Consider the following 23749-nt stretch of genomic DNA (forward strand, 5'->3'; position numbering starts at 1 on the left):
GGGAAGGAAGTAAACAACTTGAACGTGTTAGAAATAAATCTGCCCTGGGCGCCTGGGTGGCTCAGTCGGTTAAGCATCTGACTTTGGCTCAGGTCATGATCTCACACTTTGTGGGTTTGAGTCCCACGAAGGGCTCTGTGCTGGTAGCTCAGAGCCTGGAGCCTGCTTCAAATTCCCTGTCTCCCTCTCTCTCTGCCCCTCCCCTGCTCATGCTCTGTCTCTCTCTCTCCTTCAAAAATAAATAAACATTAAAAAAAAATTGAAAGAAATAAATCTGCCAGTTATTTTACCAGCAAAAAGGAGTTCATTTGGGAACAACAGAGAATTGCAATCCTTTACAAGCAAGCTACAGCAAAACCATAGGCAAGCCTACAGAGCAAAAGAGGGGAACACTCTTTTATAGAGGAGAGCAGGGAGTGGCAGGTGGGGTTGGGGGGAGTTGGAAAGGCTGTTCAAACAAAAAAAGGCCATTGGAGTAAATGGAGTTTGAAGTATAGTGGCTTCTCATTGGCTGATATGGCAGTCCCTCATTGGCTGGGCTGTTGCCAGGGGAGGAAGAAAGGTTTTCTTCCTCCTATGAGGTTAGTAAGTAGCACCTAAAATACTATCAACTTGCCAGGCTCCTTTCTTCCTGCTGGGTCTATAGTTGAGGAGAAGTGAGAGGGCAGGAGAGTTCCCCCAACTGCCTCCCGATTCCATTCTAAATGACGTTTCCTTTTAGATCAGGTGCCCTAAGTATCAAACCTAAATTTGAGCAAACTGCTCCCCGCCCCCACCTCCACCCCACTTTGGAGACTTTATATCCCTTTAAGGCCACAAATTTTAGCAGGTGGATGCTGTCTCCTGTGAATAGGTTTGAGAAGGGGGTATAGAGAAGGAAATCATCTACATATTTTAACAAAGAAGAGCCTTCAGAAAACTTCCTATCATCCACGTCATCTTTTAAGGTTTGTGAAAAGTAAGAGGGACTCTGCAGAACCCTGGGGTATTTCTGTCCAGGTGTGCTGCTGTTCTTCCCAAGTGAGGGCAAAAAGATACTGGCTATTCCTACCAGCTAGAATGCAAAAATGCATGGCATCGTTAAATTGTGAAAAATTTGCTTTCACTAGGAATGGATATCAGTAGCATAGAAGGGTTGAGAACAACAAGATGCCGAGAGAAAACAATGGTATTTGTTGCTCTTAGGTCCTGGACAAACCTCCATCCTTGGGTATTGGATTTTCTTACACATAAAATAGGAGTATTACAGGGAACTAGTGAAGCCGTGAGCCTTATAATCTATTAAGGGCTTGGTGCTTTGAGGGGCTTCTTCCTTTACAGGCTACTGATTAATTCTGCAGAGAGGTTTTGAGGGATCTCTTTGAATCTTCATGGGGAGGTGCACTTGGGATTCTCCCCATATCAGTTAAGGATTTTGCCCATTACGGGGATGGTAGGTAATCCGGTAGGAACAAATAATCAGGGTCCCTAGATGCAGCTATAGTCAGGTATGGAGCAAATGAAAGATGTGGAAGTGTCATTGCATCCCCCTGGTTGGCTATTTTGATTACTGTTGTCCAATTCTAGAATTATTTCCCCTTTGGGGAGAGGGAGATTCTGGCATGATAGTTCTGCGAGAAATCCAGGCCCAGTAAGTGAATAGAGGTAGAGGAACTAAGGAGAAAAGGGGCCTATTTCTCAAAGGGCCTAGACAAAAGGGAGTAGCGTCAGAGATGGGAACCTGTTGAGATTTATCAGAGACCCCCACCCCCCACTTGAACTGTTTTGGCGCTCTTGAGGCTGAGGCTGCTTTACAGCAGTGGCACTCAGCACCAAGAGTGTGGCTCTGGTATCACTACAGACAGAGATTCGTTCCTAGTCTGGAAAGTGGTTTCTCCAGGCCAGTTAGGAGGGAGGATCGGGACAAACCCCTGTAGTCCCTCGGGGCCACATAATGGGGAATTAGGAGGACATTGGAAAGACTCCCTAGGGGGCTAACAGCGCTTGGAGAGCTTAAGTTTCTAACAGTCTTTTTTCTAATGCTCTGACTCATTGCAATAACAGCAGAAACTAGGATGTTTTGGGTTTTGTTTAGGAGGCTTCATTTGCCAAAGTTGAAAATTGAGAATTTTAGCAGTCTTTTTTTCAGGTGACCCACCTAGCATGCCAGTGACCTGGTTTGCCAAGTCCAATCTGGAGTGAACGTAGTTTTCCATTTCATCTTGGTCCTTTCAACTAAAGAAGAAACATCCCACTTCAGGTCATTAATGAACATAGAGTTCAGTGCCACCTGGGTGGATTCAGCATCTAGAAGAAAACCAGAATTTTTTAAAAAACAATTTGGAGTTGGGATGCCTGGGTGGCTCAGTCCATTGAGTGTCCGACTTCTGCTCAGGTCATGATCTCACGATTCGTGAGTTCTGGCCCCAGGTCAGGCTCTGTGCTGACAGTGTGGAGCCTGGAGCCTGCTTCGGATTCTGTGTCTCCCTCTCTCTGCCCCTCCTCTGCTCGCACTCTGTCTCTCCCTCTCTCTCAAAAATAAATAAACATTTAAAAAATAAAAAAAATGAAAACAATTTGGAGTCTATTATAGTAGCCATGAGGAGATACATCAGGCTTTTGTGTGCAGGCCTGAATTTTGTTCCCATCAACAGTCTTAGGAAAAGCTACTGTCACTGCTCAGTGCGGATTTCTTGCAAGTGTTCTAGCATCTTGCCAAAAGTTAGGAGTCTGTTTCTCTAAATATCCTTCAGGATGTTCCCAGTGGGCTAGTTTCATCCAGTGTGGCCCTCACAAATAAGCATGTGGACTAATGGATATGAATCTGAGAAACTAGATTGCTAAGTTTGAATAAGTAGGTTAAATTCAATAGCAAGCTTATGGGGATCGTCAGTCACTTTAGAAAAGTCTTTAAGTGTGGCTTACATAGTTCCCTTGGTGCTGGGAACATGAGAAACTTGGAGTTTCTGTAGATCCTCAGAAGAGTCCATTTTAAAGAGGCAGGATTTAGTAGGTTCAGGAGAGGAAGCAGGGAACATTTCAGGGGAAAAAGGAGGTTTGGCAGTGAGAATAAAGGAAAGTGGCACCTGATGGGGGGCCTGACACCAGGTGGCTGCCTTGAGTCTGGAAACAAAGAAGGTAGGGGAGCAGAAAAAGAGGTCTCCGAAACCATTTTGACTTTGTTCACTTGTTGCATCAGTTAATTTACTGATTATTACTAAGAGACGAATTCAGGATCCTGGTAAGGATTCAGAAGTCTCAGGGTACCACCTAAAATAGGCATCAGCCTGCTTAAGATTCTCTCTCTCCCTCTCTGCCCCTCTCCTATGCACGTGTGCTCTCTCATACTCTCTCATTCTCAAATAAATGGATAAAATAGGTGTCCTATTTAGGTTTGTTTGTTTGTTTGTTTGTGTTTTTAGGAACTGTGCTCTCTAGCTTACTTTTGAGTAAAACAAGTTTGGGGAGATCAAAATTTCTCCTTGTTGGCCATTGAAATTCTAAATTCCTTTTGGTTAACTCAGTCCATTTAGTCATAAATGTGCACGCGGACGGATCCACTTTAAAACATAAAGCAGCTGGAGTCCAAGTAGGGGCCAGGTACCCTCAAAGCATTTTGATGACTGGATTCCCATTTTTTAGATGTTTTTCTGTAAAGAGAAAAGTTCCTGAACACCACAGTTTGAACAGAACAGCCTGGTTCCAAAAGAATCAGACCGAAAGCCAGTATGTTTCCAGTAGGAACAGTCCAGTCCCAAACTGGAGTCAGACCAAAGGCTAGTGCATTTCCAGCAGGTATAGTCCAATCCCAAAATGAGTTGGGAGGAATGTCAACACAGACTGGTACAATTTAAACAGGGACAATTGGTTCTAAACAGGAGTTGGACTAAAGGTCATTACGGTTGTAACAGAAACAGTCCAATTCTGTAAAGGAGTCAACGAGTACTCTCATTTAAAAAAAAAAAAAAAAAAAAAAAGCAAGTCTTTAAGACAGATTCCCAAATAAAGCCTGAAGAGCTCAGATACAGAGAGAGAGGAACTTGAATCCTGGAGAAATCTTACCCTCAAACCCCAGGATTGGCAAGAAAGCAGGGAGTCCAATGGACTCTGTGGGTATGGGCACCTGTTTGTTTCCGCACCAGCTTTGGCATTGTTGGGGGTTTTCTCTGGATTCCACTTCTGATCACCAGGTAATGTGAGCCTTAAAAACAAATTTGCCTGTTGTTTTACCAGCGAATATGGGTTTATTCAGCAAAAGCAGAGAATTATAGTGAGGGACAAGCAAGCTGTGGCAAAACCATAGGCAAGTCTGCAGAACAAAGGACAGGAACACACTTTTATAGAGGAAAAGGGGAAGTAGGGAAAGCTCTTATAAATAAAAAGTCTCCTGGAGCAAACTGGGAGTTGGAAGAATAGTGGCTTCTCATTGGCTGGGCTTTTGCCAGGGGAGCCTTTCCTCCCCTGCTGGGACTTGTTCCTTTCTTACTGCTAGGGCAGCAGTTGAGGAGGGGCAGTGGCGCATCGTGAGAGCTCCCCTGTCCACTGATTCCATTCTAAATGACATTTCCCTTTATTCATTTTCAGAAACCAGTAATAATAAGATGACAGTTTGAATTTTTGTAGCACTCCGGTATATATGTTGTACTGCACTTGCCTAAATTATGTATTCTAAATTTTTTTTTTCAACGTTTATTTATTTTTGGGACAGAGAGAGACAGAGCATGAATGGGGGAGGGGCAGAGAGAGAGGGAGACACAGAATCGGAAACAGGCTCCAGGCTCCGAGCCATCAGCCCAGAGCCTGATGCGGGGCTCGAACTCACGGGCCGCGAGATCGTGACCTGGCTGAAGTCGGACGCTTAACCGACTGCGCCACCCAGGCGCCCCCTAAATTATGTATTCTAAATAGCTTCTATCCCACATACAGACTGTAATAAACAAAATGCTTTTGATTTACTCACCTTTATGTCAAAAGAGGCAAATACATGGCAGGAAGTAACTTAGAAGTAATCAGTCTCTGGGGTGCCTGGGTGGCAGAATTGGTTAAGCATCTGAATCTTGGTTTCAGCTCAGGTCATGATCTCACGGTTCGTGGGTTCAAGCCCCGCATCAGCCTCTGTGCTGACAGTGCAGAGCCTGCTTGGGATTCTCTCCATGCACCCCCCTCCCCCCCCCCCCCCCCGCCCATCTCATGTTGTCTCTTTCTCTCTCAAAATAAATGAATAAACTTAAAAAAAGAAAGAAAGTAATCAGTTTCCATGTTATTCTAAAGCCGTGAACATTCCAGCCCTCTGTCATGTGGCTTGCTCTCTGGCGGTCTTCCTTTGTGTCAACACTGGGACCATCTTGGCGTTCAGTGCCTTACTGAGTGCATGCATCTCATGGCTGGTCTCACGGCCACAGTTCATTTTAACACGTAATGATTACCTTCCATGTTTAAGACTTTTTTCCTACTCCCTTTCATGTGTACCTTACAGGTGTCTATGAATTGGTTACCCTACAAACCTTCTCTGCTTGGGCTTTTAATTGGTTCTAGGTTGTTGAGTGTATGTGTATACACGTGTACACATACATGTGTACAAAGCTCACATGTGCAAATAAACATTTTTCTCATATTTATGTATCTATACAATGTAAATATTTTTGCTCGGGTATTCCTCCTGGATTTCCTCCTGCCTCACTAGCCTGTTCTCCACATCAAATTCTTCCATTCTGCTCTGATCCTTTTCTCTGCACTATAAATGTGTCTTGGCATGTGAGAGGGGAGCGTGGTATTCATATACCTTTGAATGACAACACCATCCTCCTGTACTTTTTTTTGACCGAGTACATCGATTCCAGAGCTCTGCATGGGCATCTGTGAGGGAAGAGAGAAACGCCTGTGTATCCAGCCTGACCCGTCAAATAAGTACTAGAGATCAAGGGACTGACAGCTGGAGCACCTCCAGAATCCATCCAGATCCCATTAGCATTTATTTTCTCCTCCTTCTAATTTGTGCATGCATATACTGTGTCACTTGGACTAGTTTCCGAGCCACCTGGGGAGCCAGGTGGGTTCAGGCACTTCTTAATAGTGACTGTGATGATCTGGGCACAGCAATTACCAAGTCTCAAAAGTAATTTAATGATGTTTATTGTTTGTAGTCAAGTAGGAAAATATTCTCTAGTAATTACTATTGATTGAATACTGGTACTGCTGAGTGTTTTTTGTGTATTTCATGTAATCATCACTGCCTTCATAAGGCAGATACTATTTATTTCTCTAGGAATTTGAGGTAGAGATGTTAAATGCTGAGAAAACTTTAAAAACATTTTAGAAAACACTTAATGTGAATTAAAATGTGGGATCATGGCTAAATTCTAGTTATTAAAATAATTTTGTTCAGTTTAACAGAAGAATTTTCAAAGAATTCTGATTAGTGGAGGTATTATTATAGAGAGGTTTCTGGGGTCTCCCCATGCCCTGTTAATCTAATTATCTGCTGTAATGAGTTTATTTCCTCTACATTTCTTCTTTGCAGTCCTTGAGCCTACCCAACGCTCTGAACTGGAAAAGAATCAGGAGATTAGGGTGGATATAGGTTTGGTGGCTCACACCAGGGCAATAAGGGAGCAAATGCTGGCTATTTTTAGGCATAGTTCTAAGCTGATAAATCACCAAATGGCACACCCTTAGGGGCTATTTCAGTTTAGTAACAAGAGGTGGAAGATAATGTTTCAGCAGCTACAGAAAACAGTTGTAGAGTTCATCCACCAGAAATGTGGCCCAGCTCCATCGATTAGGGAATGGATGTTGCAATGTCTTCATTGTAGAAATTGCTATGTGTCAGTTGAAGAGTAGAAAATCAGGGAATACGTATGATGGAATAGTGCTCGGGTTTGGACTGACTACAGAAGCATGAGAAGAGAGGGAACATGGCAGGAAGAGTCACATGGCTGAGTGACTGGTGAAGGTTCTTGAAGCCAGTCATGGGAAGCTAATACATGTTGCCACCTCTGGGGGCTTAAAAGATGCCCTTACTGAAGCCAGTGCTAAAGACATGATTTGACAGTAGTGTTAGACTGTCTAAGACGGAACTCTGAGACTGGGATACCAGTTGGAGAAGTGCCCAGAGCCTAGACTAAATCTTTGCAGAGATTTGGGAGGGGAAAAAAAGCAGATATTTTCTTTCTTTTCTTTCTTTCTTTTTTTTTTTTTTTAATGTCTGTTTATTCTTGAGAGACAGAGACAGCATGAGCAGGGAAGGGACACAGAGAAAGAGAGACACAGAATCCGAAGCAGACTCTAGGTTCCTAGCTGTCAGGACAGGGCCTGACCTGGGCTCAAACTCGCCAACTGCGAGATCATGACCTGAGCTGAAGTCAGACGCTTAACCCACTGAGCCACCCAGGTGCCCCAAAGGCAGATATCTTCTAGCACTGATACATAGATTACATGAGGCTCTTGAGGCGACATTGATTCTTCACATGTCACCAATTCACCTTAACCTTTCAGAAGGTAGAACTCTAGTTTAAGATTTCTGAAATCACATGTGATTGTGTATGCAACATAGGGCAGAAACACTAGGTGGGAAAATGAGCTTCTCTGCAAACTTTGGTTTAAGTGCTGTCGTCTGTATTGTTGTTAAGAATGTGCCTCTAACGTATCCATCTAGATGTAACTATCCAACTCCCATCAAGAAACTGCTTTTGACGTTTCACGGTGATGCACCTCTCCTTGCAGCTATAGGGGTCCAGTTCCGTGGTATACCATAAATCTCGACCTACCGCCCTATAAAAGATGGCATGAGTTGATGGCTGACAAGGCACCAGCGGTATGCTGACTGTTAAATCTTCTGTTTGTGACTTTACTCAATATAATTGCATTTTTAAAAGAACAGTTCATGAAAGTACATACCAGGTATTTTAAAGATACGGTTTTGATACTTTCCTCCCATTAACAGTAACAGAAGAAAAGATGTCATTTTTCTGTAGCTTCCTGCTCTTTTTACTGGCCTTTGCCTTTTGTTTCTGTATCGTCTACCTTCATCTTAATCATAGGGCCTGTTAAAGATGTATTCTCTGTATATATTAGATTAAAATATTTTCAAACAGCACTCTGCTTATGTATGAATAAGTCAAAAGGTCTGTATCTGTTTTCATTTTACCATTATTAATCTTAAATGTCAACACTTTTTATGTCTATTAATTAAATTATTTATGTTTCAGCTAAAGGTTATAATGAATTCCCTGAAGAATATGATAAATGCTTTTGTGCCAAGTGGAAAAATTATACAAATAGTGGATCAAAAGTTGGTAAGAAATATTATTTCCCACAATATATTTTAAACATACACACATCCCCACATACATGCAGAGTTCAGACAAGGCTTTTGTATTTAAAGACGTAATTTGACAACCTCTTCTAAGGAGGTTGGATGAGTTTGCATTGATTCTAGACCACCTGTCAACTTTAGAGGTACTTAAAATTCTGTGTTCTGGTAGTATTAGAGTAATAGGACACAAAATAGCATGGCAAATTGTGGCAGTTGACTGCCCCTTCATCTGTTTGTTTGTTTGTTTTTTTGAAGTATGGACTACTTTATACAACAATGGGCAAATGATGTTATTTCATCTGGGAGCATGTCATTTCTGTCCCCTCACACAGTGTGTTGACTCTTGAACTCTACAGGTTTGAATTGGGAAGGTCCATTTATACCTGGATTTTTTTCAGTAAAGTACTGTAAATGTGTTTTCTCTTAACAATTTTTTTTAACTTTTTTTTTGTTAACATAGCTTTTTTATTGTAAGAATACAGTGTAAAATACATATACAGAATACATGTGAGTCAGTTGTTGATATTATCAACAAGGTTTTTGGTCAACAGTAAACTGTTAGTAGTTTTAGGGAAGTCAAACATTACACAGAGATTTTCAGCTGTATAGGGGGTGAGCTCCTAACCCCCATGTTGTTCAACATTGTTCAACAGTCAATTATACATTTGCAAGTTCACTATTGGAAATTGGGGGTTTTTTTGTTGTTTTTTTTTTTAAGTACATTGCCTGCAATCCCAGGACACATTTCTCTACCTGTGTATGACCAGATGACATATTCGGCCCAGCTGCATACTTGATGAGGTCCCTCAGTGGCTGTGAAACTCACTTGGGTTTTGTGTTTCTTGTAGCTATGTATTCACCAAGTCGATTCATTTCCCTCCTGGTCATGCAGGACGACTCCATTTCTTCAGCTCCTTTTTAATTTAGGTGGAACCAATGGAAAATCTAGGTTCTGGCCCTTAGAGCCTGTGAGGGATCCTCATCGCCCTGTTTCAGTCACGGCTCTGGACCCTCAAAGTTCCGCAGGGTACAAAGGACTGGGGAGGACACCATAGGCCTAGGGCAGATGTTTTACCTCAGCACTTAGGACATTTGGGATTGGATAGTATTTTCCTGTAGAGGCTGTCTGCTCATTGTGGGATGTTTAGCAGCATCCCTGGCCTCTACCCACTGGGTGCATCCCTTCATTTGTGAGAACCACAGGTGTCTCTGGACATCACCAGATGTCCCCTGGGAGTGAAACCACTCCTGGTTGAGCATCACTGTGTCCTAGAGGCTAGATGATCTAGGCATATAATCCCTGTGACCCTTGCACCTGCCAGCCACCACCCCTGTTACCCCTCATGCTTGTGCTCTCAGAGCTTTTAATTGAGGTATCCCATGGGGCGCCTGGGTGGCTCAGGAGGTTGAGTGTCCGACTCAGTTTTTGGCTCAGGTCATGATCCCAGGGTCATGGGATCAAGCCCTGTGTTGGGTTCCAAGCTGAGTATGGGGTCTGCTTGAAATTCTCTCTCTCTCTCTGTCTCTCTCTCGTTCTCTTTCTCTCCCCCCCCCACCCTTCTCCCCCTCTCTCCCTCTGCCCCTCTCCCCAGCTCACGCTCTCTCTCACAAAAAAAAAAAAAAAAAAAAAAAAAAACGGTATCCTTCATGTTCATACTAACCAGACCTCCCCAAAATACAAAGGTTGGCAGGAGCAGCAGATAAGAGGCCCCTGCTGTCCCCCTCCCCCCCCCACTCTCTGTGCCAGCAGTGAGGGCTGCTGGCCCAGGCTTTGCATTCAGACCATATTGGGGTTTTTCCCTCTTCAAACGTTGGATTTTAAGGTTGGATCAGTCAACCTAATAACCGTATCCTTCGACATGTTTCTTACATTGTGAAACATGAGAGTTCTCATCGGGAGCAATGTAGTAGTAATAGATATTGTATATGGTGGTCGTGAGGATTAAATCACGCTGTGAATTTGAAGCACAGTGCCTGGATATAATAAGTGGTTAATAAATGTTCAACAAGTCCTCTTTGTATTCGCAGGAACATCCCATTTGTGTAATGCTTTCAATTCCTAAAGGAAAAACATATGCTTAGTTAGGTAACATGACACATGAAGACCAAGTTGGTGACAAATAGGACTTGTAAAAGGTTTACACATTATTTTATTAGCAGCAGGCTGTGAGCTTAAATTGTTATCTCCCTGATAGTGAATAGTTGCATGTGAGAATAAAATTATATGTCCACAGGGAATTTGCCCCTGTGTCCCTTGTTTGCACCCAGATCGTGGTCATGCACCGCGGCCCAAGAAGCCAGTAACGAAGACAGAAGGCTTGGTGAATGACTCAAAGACAGATTTGTTTTTAGGAGTGTGGGAAGGAAGTAGTAATGAGGGTGTAGTGCCAAGGTGAGAGGGCGGGTTTGGGCAGAGATAAGGGGTAGTTGTCATGTTCCTGTGTCGTGGGTCCTGTTAGCTTATCTGAGTGCAGTTATCTTTGCTCTCTGGAGAAGAGGTGAAGTGTGAGGCAGGAAAAACAACCCTAGGTCTTTGCATCATACTGAGAACAGCTAAGTTTAAGGGAATAAAGGCAAGAGGTCAAGACTGAGGGCCCAGTATTGAGTCTTATGTAGAGTCTTTTAGAAATATGGGATGTAAAAGTGCCTTAAAAATAACTAATTATTTACTATGGAGGGGCATCCAGAACAAACTATATGTAAAACAAACAAACAAACAAAACCACAAATCTCAAAACAGCCCTTTAGGTCGAATGATTGGTAATTTATTTGTTTTCCAGCCTGGTCTACTTGGCAACTTTCCTGGTCCTTATGAGGAGGAAATGAAGGGGATTGCAGCTGTTACTGACATACCTTTAGGTAAAGTTCCCTTTGCAACTTTTAAAAGATTTAATAAAACACTTTAAAATGTTTCTGTTGAGGTATTTTTCTGTTGAGATACACTGGATAGATCTTAAGTATACAGCTCAGAGTTTTTAATATGCATACATGCATGTAATCACAACTCAGATCAAGATACAGAAAACTCCAGATGCGCCTGGGTAGTTTAGGTGTCGGACTTCCACTCAGGTCATGATCCCACAGCTCATGAGGTCGAGCCCTGCATCGGGCTCTGTGCTTACAGCTCAGATCCTGGAGCCTGCTTTGGATTCTGTGCCTCCTCTCTCTGCCCCTCCCCTGCTCGTGCTCTGTCTCTCAAAAATTAAGAAACACTAAAAAAAAAAAAAAAAAGGATACAGAAAATCTGAGCAATGCAGAATGTTCCATCATGCCGTCTCACAGACAGTACCGCATCCCCAGGTCACTGCTTATTCTGACTTCAGCATACAGTAGTTTTGCCCCTTTTTTTTAAATGTTTATTTTTATTTTTGAGAGAGAGAGAGAGATAGAGCACGAGCAGGGGAAGGACAAAGAGAGAGGGAGACACAGAATCCAAAGCAGGCTCCAGGCTCCGAGCTGTCAGCACAGAGCCTGATGCAGGGCCAAACCCATGAACCATGAGATCATGACTTGAGCTGAAGTCAGACGCTTAACCCACTGAGCCACGCAGGTGCCCCAGTTCTGCCTCTTCTTGAACCTCCTAATTACACTGTGATCTCTTGTGTCAGGTTTCTTGTACTTATCATTATAGGTAGTATGCTACTGTATAAGTAGTTTGTTTGGGTGGTTTCTAGACTTGGGATATTAAGCATAAAGCAGTTAGGAACATTCTTGTATCTCTCTTTTGATGGACTTATGCCACTCACTTGTGTTGGATATATACTTGTTTATAGGGTAGCTGTATTTTAGCCTTGTAGATTCTGCTAACCAGTTTTCAAGGTAATTGTATCCACAGACAATCAGCATAGTACAAGAGTTTGTTTTCTCTACTTGATACTTCTCCACCTGCTAGCATCAATATTTTTCATTTGAGCCATTTTGTTGAGTGTGTAGAATCCCATTATTGTGTAATTTGCTTTTTCCTGATGACTGTGAGATCGTACAGCTGTTGGTCTTTCCTTTCATTGGTGAGTGTTTTGTTTTTGCTTCTTTAAAAAAATGGTTTAAAAAGGTAGTCTACCTGTCTCTCCTTCCTTCTCAAGGCGAAATGTTTGTTGCAGTCTGGCCCATTTTTAACTGGCTTCAAAGAATTGTTTTAAGTTTTTATTTTAATTCCAGTTAGTGTTTTATTAGTTTCAGGTGTACAATTTAGCGATTCAGTAATTCTATACATTGCTCAGTGCACATCACCTATTTGATCCCCTCCCCCACCTCCCCTCTGGTAACCATCAGTTTGTTCTCTGTAGTTAAGAGTCGGGTTTTTGATTTGTCCCTCTCTCTCTGTTTTTTCCCCTTTGATTGTTTTGTTTCTTAAATTCCACATGTGAGTGAAATCATATGGTATTTGTCTTTCTCTGGCTTATTTCACTTAGCATTATACTCTAGCTCCATCCATGTCATTGCAAATGGCAAGATTTCACACACACACACACACACACACACACACACACACACACACACACCACATCTTCTTTACCCATTCATCTCTTGATGGACACTGGGCTGCTTCCATATTTTGGCTGTTGTAAATAATGCTGCTATAAGCATAGGGGTGCATGTATCCCTTTGATGTAGTGTTTTTATATTCTTTGGATAAGTACCCAGTAGTGTGATTGCTAGATTGTAGGGCACTTCTATTTTTAACTCTTGGAGGAACCTCCATATTGTTTTCCATAGTGGCTGCACAAGTTTGCATTCCCAACAGTGCAGGAGGGTTCTTTTTTTTCCACATCCTTGCCAACCCTGTTGTTTCACATGTTGTTTATTAAAATAAACCATTCTGACAGATGTGAGGTGATCTCACATTGTAGTTTTGATTTGCATTTTCCTGATGATGAGTGATGATGAGCATCTTTTCATGTGTCTCCTGGCCATCTGGATGTCTTCTTTAGAGAAATGTCTTTTTGTGTCTTCTGCCCATTTTTTAAATTGTATTATTTGGGTTTTTTGGGGGGTGTTTGGTTGTGTAAGTTCTTTACATATTTTGGATATTAGCTGTTTATTAGATACGTCATTTGCAAATATCTTCTCCCATTCTGTAGGTTGCCTTCTTAATTTTGATGTAGTTCCAATAGTTTATTTTTGCTTTTGCTTCCCTTGCCTCAGGGGACCTATCTAGAGAAAAGTTGGGATGGCCGATGTCAAAAATTACTGCCTGTGTTCTTTTCTAGGGTTTCTATGGTTTCCTTTCTTATAGTTAGGTCTGTCACCCATTTTGAATTTATTTTTGTGTATGGTGTAAGAAAGTGGTCCAGTTTCATTCTTTTGTGTGTTGCTGTCCAGTTTTCCCAGCACCTTTTGTTGAAGAGACTGTCTTGTTCCCATTGGATATTCTTTCTTGCTTTATTGAAGATTAATTGACCATATAATTGGATTTATTTGTAGGCTTTCTATTCTGTTCTATCTGTGTGTCTATTTTTGGGCCAGTACTCTACTGTCTTGATCACTAGAACTTTGTAACATAACTTTAAGTCCAGAATTGTGATGCGCCAGCTTTGCTTTTCTTTTTCATAATTGCTTCTGCTGTTCAGCATCTTTTGTGGCTCCATACAAATTTTAAGATTGTCTGTTCTAGTTCTGTGAAAACTTCTGATGTCATTTTGATGGAGATTGCCCTGAATGTGTAGATTGCTTTGGGTAGTATAAATGGTTTTAAGGAATTCTTTACATATTCTGTCTATAAGTCTGTTGTCAAATGCATTCCGAGTATCTTCTCCCAGTCTGTGGCTTGCATTTTTACTCTTTTACTGGTGTCTTTTAATAAGCAGAAGTTCTTAACTTTAATGAAGTCAAATTTAATTTGCTGAAAAAGACTTTTCCTGCAACGCTAATTTTATTTTTGAGGTACCAAAGTGTTAGAGTTGTTGTTTTAAGTAGACAGTAGTACCTTGGTGTTACAAGAGAGATGATTGAGAATTACTGCAAATCAATAGTATTTATCAACAAAAGTGGCTAGGATTTTTATTGCTTTTTGCTTCTTTAAAAAAATGATGTAAAAAGATGGTCAGCATACTAGAAGTATGTTCTCGCAGCCCATGTGAGAAACAAGTATTTAATTCCTTTATTATGTAAAGAATTCTATCAAATAAATACCACATATAAATATCTGGAGAGAAAAATGGATTATAAAGATTAACAGATGATTTGTAATAAGAGAAAATGAGGGCAGAATCTTACCAAAATGGAAATAAACATTAGGTTAGGATGGGGAAAAAATGTTAAGCTTTACATGTTAACATAAAATGCGACAGATAAAATGTGCCGTATATCTTTAAATATTTAATTAAAATAATTGTTTTTGTTTGCGTATAGTTGATACACAATGTTACATTAGTTTCAGGGTTACAGCTAGTGGTTCAGTACATCGCTCTATGCTCAGCACAAGTGTAGTCCCTCCGTTCAGCATACAGTGCTGTTACAGTACCACTGGCTATATTCTCCATGCTGTGCCTTTTATTCCCAGGATGTATACCTTTTAATTAAATGCTAAGTGTTAGTATTATACAGTTTTAGAAAATTATTCAAAAATTAAAATGTTTTAAAATGGATTTTCTTGGTAGCTCGGCACTAATTTTATTATTTTATTAATAGTTCCTCACCTTAGAAATATTTGTCACTTCTTAAAATATGAGCAAGGTGTTTTTGGGTGGCTCAGTCAGTTAAGTGTCCAACTTTGGACATGATCATGATCAGGTCATGATCTCACCGCGCATGGGTTCAAGCCCCAGTCGGGCTCTGTGCTGATAGTTCAGAGCCTGGACCCTTTTTCAGATTCTGTCTCCTTCTCTCTCTGCCCCTTCCCTTTTCATGCCCTTTCTGTCTGTCTGTCTGTGTCTCTCTGTCTCTGTCAAAAATGAATAGATAATAATAAATATTATATTTATATTTAAATATTAAAAATATTTAATATTATTAATTATAATATATTACAATATATTTTATAATATATAATTTTATAATATAATATATAAGTGATATAATATATATTAATATTAATATTATATAAATATTATATTATAAATATAATAAATATGTGAGCAAAATAACATGTTCAGTATATAACCAAGAGCCAGATGTGTTAAGTCACCATACATTAGTGCCCTCAAACAAAAGTAAAATGCAGCACATTGATGAAAAATCTGGACATCGTATTGCAATACAATTCCAACGTGCCCACATAGCTGACCCTTTGGGGCTGGTTTTATCTTGTGTCTGTAGAGTACAGGCTGGTGAGATCCCACCACCTGACCAGCTCTTCAGGCATGCTCCAGCTGTCTGCAGGCATGTACAAAGCAAAAATTCGCACAGTGATGATTGTCAACCCTTTTCTTAAAAAAAGAATTTTCTAACAATGTCATGGTTCTGTATATTGACCAAGAAATGTCCTATCTTTTCTCATAGGTGAGATTATTTCATTCAATGTCTTCTATGAAATTTTTACCATTTGTACTTCAGTAATAACAGAAGACAAACAAGGTAAATGTGTGCTGGGGGAGGGCGGGCAGTGCAAAGTACAAAGTAAAAGAAAATGTAAATGGAATTAGAACTTGTAATATCCATGCTTACTTTTCAAATTCAGTGTATGTTGCATATAGTTTTATAGATCTTAGCAAATTTTTAACGGTGAATTTAAAACTACCCTTATTTTGAGACCACTGTAATGCCTCTTAAAGTTTAATTCAGGTATGCAAAAAACTTAGAGGGAAGAAGTATTTTGGGACCGTAAACATTCTTACCCTTCCTCCTAGTCTCCTTACACTCTTCATCATGATTTAGTGTAAGTACTCACAGGGGTACTTCATTATCTTTATATACATGTTCATCCGGCCTTCGCTCGAAGCCCGGGACAAACCTCGTCACATCATTTCACAGCCCAGGGACCTCACTTTCCCATGTTTTTTTCTGGCTGGTACTCAGGATGCAAGGCACAGGATGATGTACCCTGACTCACTTTATTTTTGACCTCTACCTTGGGTAGAAAGTCTGCCGGTACTTGACCCTCGAGGTGTTCAGCTGTAGGTGACAATTCCTGACGGGAAGGATGGTGGCAGGTCACATGAGGTGAGGCTAGGACAGCTGTGTCCAGGTAGCTGACACAGTGGACCGAAGAACGACTCCTCATCCTCTTCAGACACCCTAATTTTACCTGGAACCCTGTGCGTTCAGATGATTGTGAGGGGATCTGGTCAGTGTGGCAGGCACAGCCGTTTGATCTTGTTAAGGCTTATGATCCTAGGATGCTGCTTAATTCTTACTGTTGGACGGAATAGTCGTATCAGTAAACTAGAACTATGTGTCCAGCTTTTAGTTAGAACCAGTGATGCTGTCATAACTGCCATGACATGTGTCTTCTTTCTTTATATTAGGTCATCTACTACATGGGAGAAACATGGATTTTGGAATATTTCTTGGGTAAGTAAAGGACGCAGTAGAACTCTTCTTCCCAAGAGTAGATTGTATTCCATTGATGAAAAGTAAATCCCAAATCATGCCCAAAATAGGCCCAGAAGTGAAGATCCTGTTTCTTAGTTTTGAGACAAGACGGGCACACTGTTTGGGCCTGTAATGGAGTTGCACCTAGTGAACACACATCTGAACACACATGTGGAGGATTGGAGGCCCCAGATGCACATCTGGTTTACTGCTCGGAAGGGAAGAACAGTATTGTATTTTATGTCTTCCTAACTTTCCTGAAAAAACTAGAACAGGGCTCTGTAATTAGAGACCTACATTTGAATCTGGGGTTTGCTATTTAATAGGCTGTGTTATGTTGGGTTATTTAACTTCTCTGAGCCTCAGTTTTCTCCTGTGGAAAATGGGGGATACAAGCACTCCTGTTGCAAAGTTGCAAAGTTGTGAGCATTCCTGTTGCAAAGCACTCCTGTTGCAAGGGGGGGTCCCTCCTCCCCGCTTGAGGGACCAGGTAGGTGAAGACCTAATTTAGTGCCTGGCCATCGTCATCATATTCACCCTTATTACCATTATTGTTCTTAAATATCACTGAAATTTGTCTTTTGTAGGTGGAACATAAATAATAATACCTGGGTCGTAACTGAGCAACTAAAACCTTTAACAGTGAATTTGGACTTCCAAAGAAACAATAAAACTGTCTTCAAGGCCTCAAGCTTTGCTGGCTATGTGGGCATGTTAACAGGATTCAAACCAGTAAGAAATCTACTGTTAAATAATTTTACAGGTAGCTCTGGGTCCTGCTTTTATTACTGCCTTTGAAAGGTGGGGTCTGAGGAAACGAGGACCTAGAAAGAATATGAAGCCTCAGTTCGTCCCTTTGTACTTCTTGTCACCTTCATAGGTATGAACTTGCATGGTGGGGAAGAGTAGAAAGGGAATGAAGGCTTGTCTCAGGGAGACTGTCAGGAGGAAGAAGCGTGTGGCTGGATGGTGAGGACCGGGAATGTAATGTAAACCTGGCATCTCGTCCTTAGTCTGCCACTCAAACAAGTTAGGCATGAATTCTCTGCATTTTGTTTTCCTTGTCAGGAAAGTGTGACCAATAATATTCCACCTACTCATGTCACATGCTGCACGTGAAGACGCATTGAACTTAATAGAATGTGATGATGTAGTTTTGACTCATCTTTGCATCCCCCCCATCTCCCGTTCCAGGATTTGGTATACCAGTATACAAAGAGGGGGCCTTAAACAGGATGGTTGAAGTTTCTGATCTCATTGCTTTGTCTTGTTTTCAGGGACTGTTTAGCCTTACGTTAAATGAACGTTTCGGCGTAAATGGTGGTTATATGGGTGAGTAGAGACTTCTTTTTTTTTTTTTCAACGTTTATTTATTTTTGGGGACAGAGAGAGACAGAGCATGAACGGGGGAGGGGCAGAGAGAGAGAGAGGGAGCCACAGAATCGGAAACGGGCTCCAGGCTCTGAGCCATCAGCCCAGAGCCTGACGCGGGGCTCGAACTCACGGACCGCGAGATCGTGACCTGAGCTGAAGTCGGACGCTTAACCGACTGCGCCACCCAGGCGCCCCAATGAGTAGAGAGTTCTTAAATGGGAATTCCATAGATGTTTTCAGAAGAAGGCTGAACTTTGTATTCTGGTTCACAGCCTAACGTAATTCCAGGCCTGTGACACTGTGTGTATTTGATTTCTTCCAGGTATCATAGAATGGATTTTGGGAAAGAAAGATGCCATGTGGATAGGGTTTATCACTAGATCAGTCCTGGAAAATAGCACAAGGTAATCTGTTTGATTGCTTTATTATCAAATTTAATATTTATTCATTTTAAAATTATTTTATTGGTTTTTTTGGAGATAATAAGCAACATAAAACATTCTGTTAGTTTCAGGTACAACGAAATGTTTTGGTATTTGGATATATTGTGAAATGATCTCCACAATCAGTGTAGCTAACATCCATCACCATATGTTGCTACAGAAATTGTTTTCTTTGTGTTGAGAACTTTTAAGATTTACTCTCTTAGCAGCTCTCAAACATACAATACAGTATTATTAACTGTCATCACCATGTTATACATTACATCCCCAGGACTGACTTATTTTAGAACTGGAAGTTTGTACCTTTTGACCCCCAACACCCATTTTGCCCACCCTCTAGCAATGACCACTCTGTCTTCTGCATTTATGAGTTTAGTTTTCTTAGATTCTACATGTAAGTGATAGCATAAGGTATTTTGTCTTTCTCTGTCTCCCTTATTTCATGAGCATAATGCCCTTAAGGTCCATCCATGTTGTCACAGACGGCAGGATTTCCTTCTTTTTTATGGCCGAGTAATAATCATTGTATGTACACACCACAACTTCTTTATCCATGCATCCCTCAGTGGTCACTTGGGTTGTGTCCATATCTTGGCTTTGGTAACTAATGCTGCAGTGAGCAGGGGGCTGCAGGTATCTTTTAAAGTTAGTGTTTTTGTTTTCTTTGGATAGATTACCAGAAGAGGAATGACTGAATCATATGGTACTTCCATTTTTATTTTTCTGAGGAACCTCCATACAGTTTTCCACAGTGGCTGTACCAATTGCATTCCCAACAGTGCAGAGTTCACTTTTCTCCACATCCTCACCAGTACTTATTTCTTACCGTTTTGGTAATAGCCATTCTATCAGGTGTGAGGTAATAACTCATTGTGGTTTTGATTTGCATTTGCCTAGTGAGTCCTGATGCTGAGCATAGTTTTCATGTACTTGTTGGCCATCTATCTGTGTATCGTCTTTGGAAAAATGCCCAGTCAGATCCTCTACCCATTTTTAAATCAATTTTTTTATGCTATTGAGTTATATGAGTACGATATTGTGATTTTTTTTTATAAGAGATAGATATTTGATCTGTTTTCATTTCTGGGTTCACAGCTCCCCAAATCCTTGAATTTCCTAAGTGTTGAGAGTGATCAAGGTGTCTTTTGTCATGTTAATGAGGCAACTTTTGGAAAGCACCAAAGGGTGGGGCCTGGTGGCCTGTGAAGGAAGCCATCGATTACAGGGTTCGAACTTTCAGGGCCACCGGATATCCGGGAAGGGTAGAGGGGCTGGAGGTAGAATCACCTGCCACTGGGCAGTGATTTAATGAGTCATGCTGATGTAATGGAGCCTCCATAAAACCCCAAAAGGAAAGGGTTTGGAGAGCTTCTGGGTTGGTGAGCACAGAATTTTGGGGAGAGCGGCATACTCTGAGACCATGGAAGCTCTGTGCCCTTCTCACCTGCCTTGCCCTATGCATCTCTTTATATGGTTCTTGCTTCGTATCCTTTATCATATCCTTTAATAAACTGGTACACATTTCCTTGAGTTCTATGAGCAACTGTAGGAAATTAATTGAAGCTAAAGAGGACCTTGTGGGAACCTCCAGTCTTAGCCAGTCAGCTAGAGGCACAGGTAATGCTTACAACTGGCTGGATGGGGCTTAGGACTGACCTCGGAAGTTAGGGGTGGAGTACAGTCTTATAAGTCTGAATCCTTAACAAGTGAATCCAACGTTATCTCTGTATAGATAGTGTCAGAATTGAGTCGAATTCTTGGACACTTGAGGATGTCCAAGATTTTCTTGGTGTTAGGTACAGGGAACCCTCCCATGATGTTAGAGTTGGGCCTAAGGATCATAAAAGAATGAGTTCTTTACATATTTTGTATATTAACTCTTTATCAGATAATAAAATTTGCAAATACTTTCGTCCTTTTCACTGGATTGCCTTTTCATTTTGTTGATGGTTTTCTTACTGTACAGAAGCTTTTTAGTTTGATACAGGCCCACTTGTTTTTGTTGCCTTTGCTTTTTGTGTCAAATCCAAAAATTCATCACCAAGACTAATGTCATGGACTTTATAGCCTATATTTTATTCTGGTTTTATGGCTTTAGGTCTTATGTTCAGTTCTTTAATCCATTTTGAGTTGTGTTTTGTGTATGGTATAAGGTAGTCATCTAGTTTCATTCTTTTGCATGTTACTGTCCTTTCCCAATTGTATATTCTTTGCTCTGTTAATGTAAATTGACCATATATGAATGGATTTGTTTCTGGGCTCTCTGTTCTGTTGATTTGTCTGTCTGTTTTATGCCAATATCATCCTGTTTTGATTACTACAGCTTTAAAATATAGTTTGAAATCAGGAGGTGTAATGCCTCCCTCCAGCTTTGTTTTTTTTTCTCAAGATTGCTTTGGGTACTTGGGATTCTTATAGTTAAATTTTAGGATTATTTGTTCTGTGAAAAATGCTGTTGAAATTTCAACAGAGATTGCACTGAATCTGTAGACTGCTTTGGATGGTGTGGACATTTTAAGAGTATTCTTCCAATCCATGAGCATAGAATATCTTCCCATTTGTTTGTGTCTTTTTCCATTTATTTTGTCAGTGTCTTATAGTTTTCAGTATACAGGGCTTTTACCTCCTGGGTTAAGTTTCTTCCTAGACATTTTATTCTTTCTGTTGCACTTGTAAATGGGATCTTGTCCTTAATTTCTCTTTCTGGTAGTTCATTGTTAGTGTATAGAAATGCAACTGATTTTTGTATATTGATTTTGTGTCCTGTACCTATGCTGAGTTCATTTATTCTAACAGTTTTTTAGTGCAGTCTTTAGGGTTTTTGTGTAGAGTGTCATATCATCTGTGAATAGTGACAGTTTTACTCCTTCCTTTCTGAATTAAATGCCTTTTATTTCTTCTCCTTGCCTAACTGCTCTGGTTGGGGCTACCAGTACTTGTGCTGAATAAAAATAGTGAGAGTAGACATCTTTGTCTTGTTCCTAATGTTAGAGGAGAAACTTTCAGCTTTTCACCATTGACTACGATGTTACTTGTGGGTTTGTCCTATGTGGCCTTTATTATGTTGAGGTATGTTCCCCCTAATACCCACCTTGTTGAGTTTTTATCATGAAAGGATGTTGAATTCTGTCAGGTACTTCCCCTGAATCTGTTGAAATGATCATATGCTTTTTATCCTTCATTTTGTTATCGTGGTGAAACACATTGATGTGTTGATGTTGGTCCGTTCTTGCACCCCTGTAATAAATACCATTTGAGTATAGTGTACGATCGTTTTAATGTATTGGTAGTTTATTTTAAATTGCTCATATTAAAATAGAAAAATATTTTCTAGCTACAATGAATAATTATTTCAGAATTTCTTAGGTTAACCTTTGACATTCATAGGGAGTTCATGGTGTGTGTGTGTGTGTGTGTGTGCGCGCACACGCGCGTTTAAAGCAAATGAGCTCGTTTATTTAAAAAGTGCTAGGCATAGGGGCGCCTGGGTGGCTCAGTCAGTTGAGCGTCCGACTTCAGCTCAGGTCATGATCTCACTGTTCATGGGTTCGAGCCCCGTGTTGGGCTCAGTGCTGACAGCTCAGAGCCTGAACCCTGCTTTAGATACTCTGTCTCCCTTTCTCTCTCTGACCCTTTCCCACTCATGCTTTGTCTCTCACTCTCTCAAACATAAGTAAACGTTAAAAAAAAAAAAAAAGAATATGTTTCTCAGATACTTTTGTTTTCCCTTAGTTTCCACAACTAAATATTTTTCATTCCAAGTCCACTAAAAATGTTTACTTTTTTTTTAAAATGTTTCTATGTAGTTATGAAGAAGCCAAGAATATATTGACGAAAACTAAGATATTGGCCCCAGCATACTTTATCCTGGGAGGCAACAAGTCTGGGGAAGGTTGTGTGATTACGAGAGATAGAACACAATCTTTGGATGTATATGAGTAAGTACATTTGTTCAAACAAAATAAGTAGAAACTAAAGCATAGACTGACATATTTACAGGTTTAAGGCATGAAACCTAGTCAGAATCTCTGTTTGTATTTAGACTCAACCCCAAGCAGGATAGATGGTATGTGCTACAAACAAATTATGACCGTTGGAAAAGTCCTTTCTTTCTCGATGATCGCAGAACGCCTGCAAAGATGTGCCTAAACCGGACAACTCAAGAGGTACAGTCACAATGTCCTCTGTAGAAATAAATGGTGACGTTTGAAGCTTATCTTAGTTGTGGCATTTTTCTTTGGCCTTTGAGGAACTTATAAACTTCCTGTTATTCAGTATCTCTGGACAATCTGTACTGAGTTTTTGTTTCGTTTTGAATTGAAAGAGCAAAATTTTACAGTACTTGCCTTTTTACTCTAATGTTGGGACACCACTCTGTAGCTGAATGACAAGAATTAAAGAGGGCAGGAGGAGAGAGAAAAAGTGACACATTAGAACCATTAACTCTTCTAACAGTGACCCCAAAGGAAATTCTTTTAGGGGTTTCTGGGAGATTGACTGAAGAAAGCCTTTGTTTCTAATAGCCCATTGTGTGGATAACCCTCCTGACATCAGCATTTAACTTAATGAACAAAATTACTTCTGTGTTTTAGAATATCTCATTTGCGACCATATATGATGTCCTGTCAACAAAACCTGTCCTCAACAAGGTATTTTTAAAATATATATATATTTATAATTTTTAATTTTAATAAATTTTAATTGTAATTTCTTATTTTTAAAACATGTATGTATATAATTTACTTTTAGGGAAATAACCTGGGCCTGTGTTTTTATCTTTCCCTGTTATCATGGATCAGTCAGAGCTAGAACCCCCAAGTCATGTTCTGCTTAAGGTTGATTTTTAAAAATGTTTTTTGTGTGACTAAAACAGTCACTCCTGGGATATGACAAACTGATTAGTGTGGTTTGAGGTCCAGACTGATCAGAGTATGGTTTCTGGTTTTACCTCCATGACGTTTCAGTTAAATACAGCCTTTTACCTTCGACTTCTCCCTGTCAGAAATCTCACTGTACACTACAATTAGCACCTAGAACTCAACGAAGTCTGAAGTCTGTTTTCAGATGGAGCTTCGTGCCTGAGTTTCCCCCGCTGTGTTAGAGATGCGCTAAGGATAAGGATGGCCACAGCCGGGCTGTTTATCCTCCACAGAACCATCAGGCTCTG

General features: G+C 40.6%; 1 protein-coding gene across 1 annotated transcript in view; it reads left to right on the top strand.

The window, feature by feature from the left end:
• Positions 1-23749, top strand: part of ASAH1 (N-acylsphingosine amidohydrolase 1) — a 50571-nt gene that overhangs the window by 25332 nt on the left and 1490 nt on the right. The window contains exons 3-13 of the mRNA XM_047854952.1: positions 7702-7792; positions 8187-8273; positions 11074-11152; positions 15734-15808; positions 16699-16744; positions 17353-17497; positions 18043-18097; positions 18462-18543; positions 22389-22520; positions 22625-22748; positions 23175-23231. Coding sequence (XP_047710908.1) covers positions 7702-7792; positions 8187-8273; positions 11074-11152; positions 15734-15808; positions 16699-16744; positions 17353-17497; positions 18043-18097; positions 18462-18543; positions 22389-22520; positions 22625-22748; positions 23175-23231 — 973 coding nt within the window. The remainder of the gene's footprint in view (positions 1-7701; positions 7793-8186; positions 8274-11073; positions 11153-15733; positions 15809-16698; positions 16745-17352; positions 17498-18042; positions 18098-18461; positions 18544-22388; positions 22521-22624; positions 22749-23174; positions 23232-23749) is intronic.

The sequence above is a fragment of the Prionailurus viverrinus genome, chromosome B1 (genome assembly GCF_022837055.1).
Source record: "Prionailurus viverrinus isolate Anna chromosome B1, UM_Priviv_1.0, whole genome shotgun sequence".
NCBI lineage: Eukaryota > Metazoa > Chordata > Mammalia > Carnivora > Felidae > Prionailurus > Prionailurus viverrinus.